This window comes from Sebastes umbrosus, chromosome 16 (genome assembly GCF_015220745.1).
Source record: "Sebastes umbrosus isolate fSebUmb1 chromosome 16, fSebUmb1.pri, whole genome shotgun sequence".
NCBI lineage: Eukaryota > Metazoa > Chordata > Actinopteri > Perciformes > Sebastidae > Sebastes > Sebastes umbrosus.
This window is the reverse complement of record NC_051284.1, coordinates 22,762,613-22,775,224: the sequence shown is the minus strand read 5'-3', so window position 1 is coordinate 22,775,224 and position 12,612 is coordinate 22,762,613. Positions and strand designations below refer to the sequence as shown.

Sequence of the window (12,612 nt, the reverse complement as noted above, 5' to 3'; positions counted from 1 at the left end):
AATCTTTATTAGCAACAACATCAGTGATCAACATGACAGTTATTAAGCTCACTCACATGAAGCTGCTGAGCGACACACATTCCTCTCTAAGTTGTTGTTGTCCAACACTTTACAGCAGTGTTGTTCTCTGTCACACAAAGCTTCAGTTTCCTCTACAAGCATTCAAACTGCTATTGATCAGAGCTGCTCCCCCCCCACAGAGCTCCTGTCCTGGGCTTCAGCCGGCCCCTCTAGCCCTTACACTGGCTCCTGTGGAGGGACTGGGTCTGGCTGTGGCCCTGATGGAGGACCCTGCAGGAGTACAGCTCTCCTTCCATCCAGCGCTCCTGGCTCAGGCTCAGGGTGCTGCTGCTGCTGTAGCGGCCGCTCTTCTCCTCCTCTGAGCTGCTCAGGACCCCCTCCGTCACCTCCGTACCGTCCACCTGCCAGCTCACCACGGCTCCCTGAGGAGAGTAGCCGGTCAGCAGGCAGGCCAGCGTGGCCGAGCCCCCAGAGAGCTGCTCAGAGGAGGGGGGAAGCAGAGAGACTGAGGGCCTGACCATGGTGCCAGCTGGAGGGGAGAGCAGAGACACACAAGGAGCAGATGAACTTCCACTGTAGGACAGACAGCTGGACATGAGACAGTTATGATACCTGACAGAGGTTAACACTACTGTGGATCAGCTGTGTGCATGATACTGTGATCAGACAGAGGAGAGGAGCTGACACATGGCAGGAAATGAGGAGTTAACATATAAAACACAATAGTAAAACTATGTTTTTTATTTAAAGTAATGAATCTTCTACTGTGGAACTCTTCATAAATATCTAATAATTAATATGCAACATGACTTATCTGTGATTTTAAATGGGAACATTGTATTAATATCATTAAATTAAATCTTTCTATCTTCTTTATAATGTGTGACAGTAAATGATTCATTGCTGTGATGCAAATGTAACATCTGTATTCAGTTATAGACTTTATCATCTGTCTGTTTCACTTCCTTTTCTCCACTTTAAACTAACGAACTGTGAAGTCAAACTACAGCGATACTAAATGAACATATGAACTCTTAAATTAGTTTTAATGGTATTTGCAACAGTTTTTATACCTAACAATCATTTAAATGTTACAGTAAAACATAAAACATAAATAACTTGAAATTAAATTTTGCTGTTATTTTCTGAACATTAAAATGTTCCTGCAGAACAATTTACAACCAAACATTATTAAACAAATATCTATTGGAAAAAAGCGAAAATATTCTGCATATATTTCACCATAACATCTTTTTAATACTAAAAGAATATTAATATTAATATTTCCTAAACTTCAATACAGCCAAGCTTAATAGACAGCAAAATATATCCACATGTAATTATCCAAAATATTTTTTAATTTTTAAAATTCTGATGCAAATTAGTATTAAAAGAATATTTCATGTTGTATAAATAATAAATCTCTGGTACTTACAGTTAATGATGAGTTTGGTTCCTCCACCAAAAGTCCCCACAGTGATACAAACTCATTAAGTGGCCGTACAAAAACCTCCTGCACTGTGAACAAGCATCTATCCACTGAAAATACTCTCTGCTTTTCAATTAACACATAAACATTTATACTTTATTGAATCTACAAACATTAAATTAATGATATCAATTGAAATTATTGTATAAATGAAGATTAATTATATAATTTTGCTTTACTTTTCTACACCAGACAGAGAAACGATCACAGTCTCCTTGTAACAAAGTCATTTTTTCACAGTTTTATATCAGTTGCTACATGGTTAAATGAACATGATGCTTTTTTAATAATAACTTATAAACTCATATTAAGCAGATCTGAAATATGTTATTTATCTCCAGTAAACCCTGTCAGTAGATTAAAGGCAGACAAACAGACATATCATACCAACCACAGTGGACACAAACTCATCCTTAAATCCTCAACTGCACTTCTAATATAAATATGTTTCTTCTATTATCCATTCAGATGATAGATGGTGTAAATCCAAGCAGTATTCCTCCTGATTTAGTGTCCCACGTTGCCTTCAGTGTGTTGAGAGCAGAGAAATGATTTCCATAGAGAGGAGGCTTTGCATCGTCAGCTGATCCTCCAGTGAACTGAGAAGGTTTATAGTCCTGTGAGTTCAACACTGCAGGACTCAGATGTGTCAGTCAACACAGCAGAAAGCACAACCAGCATGACTCTCATCACCATCCTCATCTGGACGCTGGCCTGCTGCTGTTTTACAGGTTCATTCACTCAGCAACATTTCAGACATGATGTGCTGCCTTTTCTCTCATTTATTTCTGCTGATCAATGAATGATTTGTTTTTGTCTGCAGGATGCAGCGGTCAGGTGACTGTGACTCAGCCTCCAGTAGTGACATCTACTCCAGGATCCACCGTCTCTCTCACCTGTAAGACCAGCCGAGCTGTTTACAGTAACTTTGGTGATATATGCACTGGTATCAACAGAAATCTGGACAGCCTCCAAAGCTCCTAATAAATTGCGAGCACACGTGTATCAGGAACAGCAGCTCGGTTTAGTGGCAGTGGAAGCAGCTCTGACTTCACTTTGACCATCAGTGGAGTTCAGACTGAAGACGCAGCAGTTTATTACTGTCAGAGTCTCCATCAAATAAACAGTGCTTATGTGTTCACACAGTGATTTAGAGCCGTACAAAAACCTCCTTCAGTTTGACTGAAGTGAAACCGGCCTGCTGCAGGTGCAGAGGGTTGGTGAAGAGACTGTGATGAGGAGAACTGGTCCAGTGAACACAACACAAGAGTCATCAAGCAGAACCACAATGAATCTAAATAAAACTGCAACAAACTCACAGACGCTCTTCCATCTACAGTTTAAACTTATATTCTTGTCTCTTTATGAGTAAACTGGAGATGTAAACTCTTGTTGGACTTAGCCACTGATATCAAAACATGTTGAAAAGTGTTTCTACCAACAGCTGCACAAAACAATCTAATGTAACAAGAGTTGAAACAGAATCAAGATTATCTAATTAAAACAATTCAACCATCTCCTGTACTATCAGGTGTAGTATCCAGTACAAAAAAGAAGTTTATTCATTATTAATTTGTGCTATTAGTAAACTTCTTTCAAACTTAAAATAAGAGAATATGCTTTCAGTTTACTTTTTATGTACTTATCAGAGATATACTTAACAAAATTATACTTGAGTATACTTGGCTTATACTGCCAAGTATACAGAAATGTCTCAGTGTACTTGGCAAGTATAGAGAAAAGTCCAAGTATACTGAAACGTTTACAGAAAAGTATATTTGGCTAAGTACTATAAGTTCACTTAAAGACAACTTACAAGTATTCTGAAAACTATTTAAACTAGTAGTTTACTGAGAGTATACTTTAAAGTGTACTTTCAAAAACTAAAAAGTGGGCTACAAGTATATAACTAGTTCACAGTACAAGTTCACTTGTAGTATAGTTCATATTATAGTTGCAGTACAAAATACAACTTGGATGTAAACTACTTAAAAGTATACTTATATAAACTTAAAAGTGGGCCAATTTAGTCCCAAGAAGTATTGAAGTATTACTAGTAGATTATATTAATATTTATTTCATAAAGTATACTTGGGATTATACTTGAACTATACTTAAGTTAATTTCATAAAATAAACTTGGAAGTATACTTCTTTTTTTGTAAGGGATATCAGGTTTAATACTGAGATGATCAAGAAGGTATTTTTCATAATGAATATGTTATAAAATAAATACAAAGACACTCATTTATTATAATCCACAGTTTTATTTAATGATGGTTTAATGTTCATGCCACATTTCTGATGAATGAATAGTTTCTCTTTGAGTGAAAATCATTTAATGAACATAAAGAAGAACATGCAGAAGATGAGTATTAGAAAGCAACATGCAGAGTAAAACACTGAGTAGAGAGCTGTGAAACATGCAGAAACATGTGAACAGAGGAGATCTGGAGCTTCATCCAGATCTCTGTCAAAGAAGCGGCATCATTTGCAGACAGGAAGTGTTGCTGAAGCTCTACTCTGAGCAGCGGTCAGGCTCCAGGCTTTGAGTGACAGGCCTCTGTCCACTCAGACTGGCCTCACAGCTCACTGAGCCCGCCTTCCTCCACTGGTCTGCAAGGAGGCTCAGGGTGCTGCTCCAGCTGTAGTGGCCGTCCCTCCCCAGGACCTCCAGGCTGTGTGACGCCCCTGAGGAGCTGCTGCTGCACCCCACCTTCCAGCCCAGCGTCCAGGCTGAGGGGAAGCCCCCGCTGGCCAGACACACCAGTGTGGCACTGCCCTGCTTCAGCTCCTCTCTGGAGGGGGGGAGGACGGTCAGGGTGGGCTGCACCACACCCACTGGAGGAGAGAGAGGGGGAGGAGAGGGGGAGAAAAGACAAAGCAATGAGAGTGAAGGCTTGGTAATAAAGAAACATCACATCCTGCTCATTTATTATATTTCATCAAATAAAACAGAATAACTTGAGCTGCTGCTGCTGCACTCATAAATCACTCAGTATCTCACCATCAGCCTCATGATTCAAGTGTGAATGCAACTAAAAAGGTTCATCGATGACGATTATTGATGACATCTTCGTATGTGTTTCATAACGTGTGACAGTGAATAACTCGTCCCTGAGATGATTTTCTTCTGTTTAAACTGACAGTTAAATACAGTTAAAACCTTTGTCATCTGTCTCTTTCACTTCCTGTTCACTACATGTAAAATTAATGAACCGTGAACACAAAGATGAGCTGCATTTACCCATAAAATCACATTTGTGTTCAACAGGAATCTACATCACATTTTAATTCAATATATTTTTTTTATATTTACAAAATAAACGAATCAAAGAATTTAACAAACATTTTGTAAAGTTTGAGTAAATTTGTCTTTAAAATGTTTTTAAAGCCGATATTAAATACATCTTATTACAAATAGAATATTAGAAAAATAATAATTATTAATCTTATTATCTACATTACTGAATGAATATTGATTTCGGTAAAGATTCTTCTCAGATTATGAGGTCAGCTTTATAAAATAACATAAATTATCAACAACATAAAAAACTGAACTAGATCAAATTAAAATTTAATATTTGATAAAAAATACTATTTGCTATATGTTGTATGAAATAAAAAATATCTGGTACTTACAGTTAATGATGAGTTTGGTTCCTCCACCAAAAGTGTACCACAGTGATACAAACTCATTAAGTGGCCGTACAAAAACCTCCTGCACTGTGAACAAGCATCTATCCACTGAAAATACTCTCTGCTTCCAATTAACACAGAACATTTATACTTTATTGAATCTACAAGCATTAAATTAATGATATCAATTGAAATTATAATATAAATGAAGATTATTTATTTAATTTTTCTTTACTTTTCTACACCAGTCAGAGAAACGATCACAGTCTCCTTGTAACAAAGTCATTTTTTCACAGTTTTATATCAGTTGTACATGGTTAAATGAACATGATGCTTTTTAATAATAATAATAACTTATAAACTCATATTAAGCAGATCTGAAATATGTTATTTATCTCCAGTAAACCCTGTCAGTAGATTAAAGGCAGACAAACAGACATATCAACCAACCACAGTGGACACAAACTCATCCTTAAATCCTCAACTGCACTTCTAATATAAATATGTTTCTTCTATTATCCATTCAGATGATAGATGGTGTAAATCCAAGCAGTATTCCTCCTGATTTAGTGTCCCACGTTGCCTTCAGTGTGTTGAGAGCAGAGAAATGATTTCCATAGAGAGGAGGCTTTGCATCGTCAGCTGATCCTCCAGTGAACTGAGAAGGTTTATAGTCCTGTGAGTTCAACACTGCAGGACTCAGATGTGTCAGTCAACACAGCAGAAAGCACAACCAGCATGACTCTCATCACCATCCTCATCTGGACGCTGGCCTGCTGCTGTTTTACAGGTTCATTCACTCAGCAACATTTCAGACATGATGTGCTGCCTTTTCTCTCATTTATTTCTGCTGATCAATGAATGATTTGTTTTTGTCTGCAGGATGCAGCGGTCAGGTGACTGTGACTCAGCCTCCAGTAGTGACATCTACTCCAGGATCCACCGTCTCTCTCACCTGTAAGACCAGCCAAGCTGTTTACAGACACAGTGGTGGAGAGTGGCTATGTCCTGGTATCAACAGAAATCTGGAGAGAGTCCAAAGCTCCTAATAAAATATGCGAGCACACGTGAATCAGGAACAGCAGCTCGGTTTAGTGGCAGTGGAAGCAGCTCTGACTTCACTTTCACCATCAGTGGAGTTCAGACTGAAGACGCAGCAGTTTATTACTGTCAGAGTTACCACAGCGGTGGTGTGTTCACACAGTGATTTGTAGTCGTACAAAAACCTCCCTCAGTCCGACTGCAGAGACACTGAGCTGTTACAGCAGGAACCGACTGCAGCTGCTGAAGAGGAAGAGACTCTGACACAGACCACTGAACACAGAGCTGACAGGAACCTCACCAAGCACACACTACACATTCACACTAATAACTTCATTAAAGAGATTATTAAAATATCTAATAACACATCATGTTCTGTTCACATTTACTCTCAGCTAAAGAGACAAATGTTGCCTGATCACATATTTGAGTCATGATTTATTCCTCCCTTAAAATCAAGTTCTCATTATTCTCCAAGTTTTGTTTTATCAAATAAAATATATGTATTATTTACTTTTCTTTACTATAATGTAATATCACTCTCTATACCAATTTAAAAGGGAGAAATATTAATATTTACATGATGACTCCAAAGCAAGTGTGCTATTAGTATACTTATTTTAAACTTCAGAGAGAGAGACTATACTTTCAGTTTACTTTGTATGTACTTATCAGAGATATACTTAAGTATACTTACGTTATACAGACAAGTAAACAGAAAAGTCTAAGTATACTTGGCTTATACTTGTAGTTAATCTTTTGGTCGAGATATAATTTACTTAAAAAAAGTAAAATTAAGTATTCTTACCTTATAGGCCTACAGAAAGGTATACATGGCTTGTAGTTATACTAACTTTTTCATAGAGTAGCCTATTAAAGTGTGTGAGAGTTTGTAAAAGAATGTTTTGATATGAATTTACTTCAATTCATCAAGAATTTTCTACGTTGTTGGATTCTTCGTTCACCGTGGAGACATGTGAGAAAAAATATATTAATATTTTTAATCATCACAAAACATCAAGTCAAATAGCAAAAGGAGCAAGTCTCTTTATGTAATACATATAAATCATTGACTAAGTACTATAAGTTAAAGTATACAAAGTGAACTTTCATAAACTAAAAGTGGAATCCAAGTATATAACTATTAAACTAAGAGTGTACCTATTAACTTGTAGTATACTTGAACTTTACTTAACTTCATAAAATAAACTCTAAGTATACTACTTTGTCGTGAGGGTTTTCATTTTCCACAGAGAGGAGAATCAGTTGAAGTTATAAAACCAGTTAATTTCTTTCTACTCTTCATAAAATAAAAGAGCAAACACTTCATGAAGTTATGTATCAGTGAAATCTTTATTAGCAACAACATCAGTGATCAACATGACAGTTATTAAGCTCACTCACATGAAGCTGCTGAGCGACACACATTCCTCTCTAAGTTGTTGTTGTCCAACACTTTACAGCAGTGTTGTTCTCTGTCACACAAAGCTTCAGTTTCCTCTACAAGCATTCAAACTGCTATTGATCAGAGCTGCTCCCCCCCACAGAGCTCCTGTCCTGGGCTTCAGCCGGCCCCTCTAGCCCTTACACTGGCTCCTGTGGAGGGACTGGGTCTGGCTGTGGCCCTGATGGAGGACCCTGCAGGAGTACAGCTCTCCTTCCATCCAGCGCTCCTGGCTCAGGCTCAGGGTGCTGCTGCTGCTGTAGCGGCCGCTCTTCTCCTCCTCTGAGCTGCTCAGGACCCCCTCCGTCACCTCCGTACCGTCCACCTGCCAGCTCACCACGGCTCCCTGAGGAGAGTAGCCGGTCAGCAGGCAGGCCAGCGTGGCCGAGCCCCCAGAGAGCTGCTCAGAGGAGGGGGGAAGCAGAGAGACTGAGGGCCTGACCATGGTGCCAGCTGGAGGGGAGAGCAGAGACACACAAGGAGCAGATGAACTTCCACTGTAGGACAGACAGCTGGACATGAGACAGTTATGATACCTGACAGAGGTTAACACTACTGTGGATCAGCTGTGTGCATGATACTGTGATCAGACAGAGGAGAGGAGCTGACACATGGCAGGAAATGAGGGTTAACATATAAAACACAATAGTAAAACTTTGTTTTTTATTTAAAGTAATGAATCTTCTACTGTGGAACTCTTCATAAATATCTAATAATTAATATGCAACATGACTTTTCTGTGAATTTAAATGGGAACATTGTATTAATGATCATTAAATTAAATATTCTTTATAATATGTGACAGTAAATGATTCATTGCTGCGATGCAAATGTAACATCTGTATTCAGTTATAGACTTTATCATCTGTCTGTTTCACTTCCTTTTCATGACTTTAAACTAACGAACTGTGAAGTCAAACTACAGCGATACTAAATGAACATATGAACTCTTAAATTTGTTTTAACTGCATTTGCAACAGTTTTTATACCTAACTATCGTTTAAATGTTACAGTAAAACATAAAACATAAATAAATTGAAATTAAATTTTGCTGTTATTTTCTGAACATTAAAATGTTCCTGCAGAACAAGTTTACAACCAAACATCATTAAACAAATATATTATTGGAAAAAAAGCGAAAATTATTCTGCATAAATTTCACCATGACATCTTCTTTAATACTAAAAGAATATTAATATTAATATTTTCCTAAACTTCAATATCAGCCAAGCTTAATAGACAGCAAAAAATAATATCCACATGTAAATTATCCAAAATAATTTTTCATTTCATAAAATTCTGATGCAAAAGTTAGTATTAAAAGAATATTTCATGTTGTATAAATAATAATTCTCTGGTACTTACAGTTAATGATGAGTTTGGTTCCTCCACCAAAAGTCACCCACAGTGATACAAACTCATTAAGTGGCCGTACAAAAACCTCCTGCACTGTGAACAAGCATCTATCCACTGAAAATACTCTCTGCTTTCTCAATTAACACATAAACAGTTATACTTTATTGAATCTACAAAGATCTATTTAATGACATGGATAAAAATTATTATATAAATGAAGATTATTTCTTTAATTTTGCTTTACTTCTCTACACCAGACAGAGAAACGATCACAGTCTCCTTGTAACAAAGTATTTTTTACAGTTTTATTTCAGTTGCTACATGGTTAAATGAACATGATGCTTTTAATAATAATAATAACTTATAAAATCATATTAAGCAGATCTGAAATATGTTATTTATCTCCAGTAAACCCTGTCAGTAGATTAAAGGCAGACAAACAGACATATCATACCAACCACAGTGGACACAAACTCATCCTTAAATCCTCAACTGCACTTCTAATATAAATATGTTTCTTCTGTTATCCATTCAGATGATAGATGGTGTAAATCCAAGCAGTATTCCTCCTGATTTAGTGTCCCACGTTGCCTTCAGTGTGTTGAGAGCAGAGAAATGATTTCCATAGAGAGGAGGCTTTGCATCGTCAGCTGATCCTCCAGTGAACTGAGAAGGTTTATAGTCCTGTGAGTTCAACACTGCAGGACTCAGATGTGTCAGTCAACACAGCAGAAAGCACAACCAGCATGACTCTCATCACCATCCTCATCTGGACGCTGGCCTGCTGCTGTTTTACAGGTTCATTCACTCAGCAACATTTCAGACATGATGTTCTGCCTTTTCTCTCATTTATTTCTGCTGATCAATGAATGATTTGTTTTTGTCTGCAGGATGCAGCGGTCAGGTGACTGTGACTCAGCCTCCAGTAGTGACATCTACTCCAGGATCCACCGTCTCTCTCACCTGTAAGACCAGCCAAGCTGTTCACGGAGGCAGTTATATGTTCTGGTATCAACAGAAATCTGGACAGCCTCCAAAGCTCCTAATAAAATATGCGAACCAACGTGAATCAGGAACAGCAGCTCGGTTTAGTGGCAGTGGAAGCAGCTCTGACTTCACTTTGACCATCAGTGGAGTTCAGACTGAAGACGCAGCAGTTTATTACTGTCAGAGTCTCCATATCATAAACAGTGCTTACGTGTTCACACAGTGATTTAGAGCCGTACAAAAACCTCCTTCAGTTTGACTGAAGTGAAACCGGCCTGCTGCAGGTGCAGAGGGTTGGTGAAGAGACTGTGATGAGAGAACTGGTCCAGTGAACACAACACAAGAGTCATCAAGCAGAACCACAATGAATCTAAATAAAACTGGAACAAACTCACAGACGCTCTTCCATAAACAGTTTAAACTTATATTCTTGTCATTCAGTCTCTTTATGAGTAAACTGGGGAGGATAAACTCTTGTTGGACTTTAGCCACTGATATCAAAACATGTTGAAAAGTGTTTCTACCAACAGCTGCACAAAACAATCTAATATAACAAGAGTTGAAACAGAATCAAGATTATCTAATTTAACAAAAATACAACCATCTCCTGTACTATCAGGTGTAGTATCTCGTACAAAAAATAAGTCTATTCATTATTCATTTGTGCTATTAGCATACTTCTTTCAATCTTAAAATAAGAGAATATGCTTTCAGTTTACTTTTTATGTACTTATCAGAGATATACTTAACAAAATTATACTTGAGTGTACTTGGCTTATACTGCCAAGTATACAGAAATGTCTCAGTGTACTTGGCAAGTTTAGAGAAAAGTGAACTGAAACGTTTACAGAAAAGTATATTTGGCTAAGTACTATAAGTTCACTTAAAGACAACTTACAAGTATTCTGAAAACTATTTAAACTAGTAGTTTACTGAGAGTATACTTTAAAGTGTACTTTCAAAACTAAAAAGTGGGCTACAAGTATATAACTAGTTCACAGTACAAGTTCACTTGTATTATAGTTGCAGTACAAAATACAACTTGGATCTAAACTACTTAAACGTATAATTTTATAAACTTAAAAGTGGACCAATTTAGTCCCAAGAAGTATTGAAGTATTACTAGTACATTGATATTAGTATACTTATTACACAAAGTATACTTGAACTATCCATCCATCCATCCATCCATCTTCAACCGCTTATCCGGGATCGGGTCGCGGGGGCAACAGCTCCAGCAGGGGACCCCAAACTTCCCTTTCCCGGGCCACATTAACCAGCTCTGACTGGGGGATCCCGAGGCGTTCCCAGGCCAGAGTAGAGATATAATCTCTCCACCTAGTCCTGGGTCTTCCCCGTGGTCTCCTCCCAGCTGGTCGTGCCTGGAACACCTCCCAAGGAAGGCGCCCAGGAGGCATCCGTGCTAGATGCCCGAACCACCTCAACTGGCTCCTTTCGACGCAAAGGAGCAAGGACTCTACTCCGAGTCCCTCACGGATGACTGAGCTTCTTACCCTATCTCTAAGGGAGACGCCAGCCACCCTCCTGAGGAAACCCATTTCGGCCGCTTGCACCCGCGACCTCGTTCTTTCGGTCATGACCCAACCCTCATGACCATAGGTGAGAGTAGGAACGAAGATTGAACGGTAGATCGAGAGCTTTGCCTTCTGGCTCAGCTCTCTTTTCGTCACAACGGTGCGGTAAAGCGAATGCAATACCGCCCCTGCTGCTCCGATTCTCCGACCAATCTCACGTTCCATCGTCCCCTCACTCGCGAACAAGACCCCGAGATACTTAAACTCCTTCACTTGGGGTAAGGACTCATTCCCTACCCGGAGTAGGCAATCCACCGGTTTCCTGCTGAGAACCATGGCCTCAGATTTAGAGGTGCTGATTCTCATCCCGACTGCGTCACACTCGGCTGCGAACCGATCCAGTGAGTGCTGGAGGTCGCAGACCGATGATGCCAACAGGACCACATCATCTGCAAAAAGCAGCGATGAGATCCTCAGCACACCGATCTGCAAACCCTCCTCCACCCGACTACGCCTCGATATCCTGTCCATGAATATCACGAACAGGATTGGTGACAAAGCGCAGCCCTGGCGGAGGCCAACCCCCACCGGAAACGAGTCCGACTTACTGCCGAGGATCCGAACACAGCTCTCGCTTTGGGCGTACAGGGATTGGATGGCCCTGAGAAGTGCCCCCCTCACCCCATACTCCCGCAGCACCCCCCACAGTATCTCCCGGGGGACCCGGTCATATGCCTTCTCCAAGTCCACAAAACACATGTAGACTGGATGGGCATACTCCCAGGCCCCCTCCAGGATCCTTGCGAGAGTGAAGAGCTGGTCCGTTGTTCCACGGCCAGGACGGAATCCGCATTGTTCCTCTTCGATCTGAGGTTCGACTATCGGCCGAACCCTCCTTTCCAGCACCTTGGAGTAGACTTTACCAGGGAGGCTGAGCAGTGTGATACCCCTGTAATTGGCACACACTCTCTGGTCCCCCTTTTTGAAAAGGGGAACCACCACCCCGGTCTGCCACTCCTTAGGCACTGTCACCGACTTCCACGCGGTGTTGAAGAGACGTGTCATCCAAGACAGCCCCTCCCCACCCAGAGCCTTCAGCAT

The 12,612-nt window shown here is 39.6% G+C and overlaps 1 protein-coding gene and 4 gene segments (V, D, J or C); 1 reads left to right on the top strand and 4 right to left on the bottom strand.

The window, feature by feature from the left end:
* The window catches only part of LOC119504150 (GTP-binding protein Di-Ras1-like), a 128,809-nt gene that overhangs the window by 55,830 nt on the left and 60,367 nt on the right, over window positions 1-12,612 (bottom strand). The gene's annotated exons all lie outside the window — the stretch shown is intronic.
* On the bottom strand, window positions 175-1,492 carry LOC119504217. The segment is given in 2 exon segments: window positions 175-550; window positions 1,457-1,492. A coding segment is annotated over 1 exon segment (312 nt).
* LOC119474464 lies at window positions 3,757-4,528 on the bottom strand. The segment is given in 2 exon segments: window positions 3,757-4,426; window positions 4,517-4,528. Coding segments are annotated over 2 exon segments (411 nt in total).
* On the bottom strand, window positions 7,711-8,440 carry LOC119504219. The segment is given in 2 exon segments: window positions 7,711-8,086; window positions 8,437-8,440. A coding segment is annotated over 1 exon segment (312 nt).
* LOC119504193 lies at window positions 9,736-10,284 on the top strand. The segment is given in 2 exon segments: window positions 9,736-9,787; window positions 9,880-10,284. Coding segments are annotated over 2 exon segments (375 nt in total).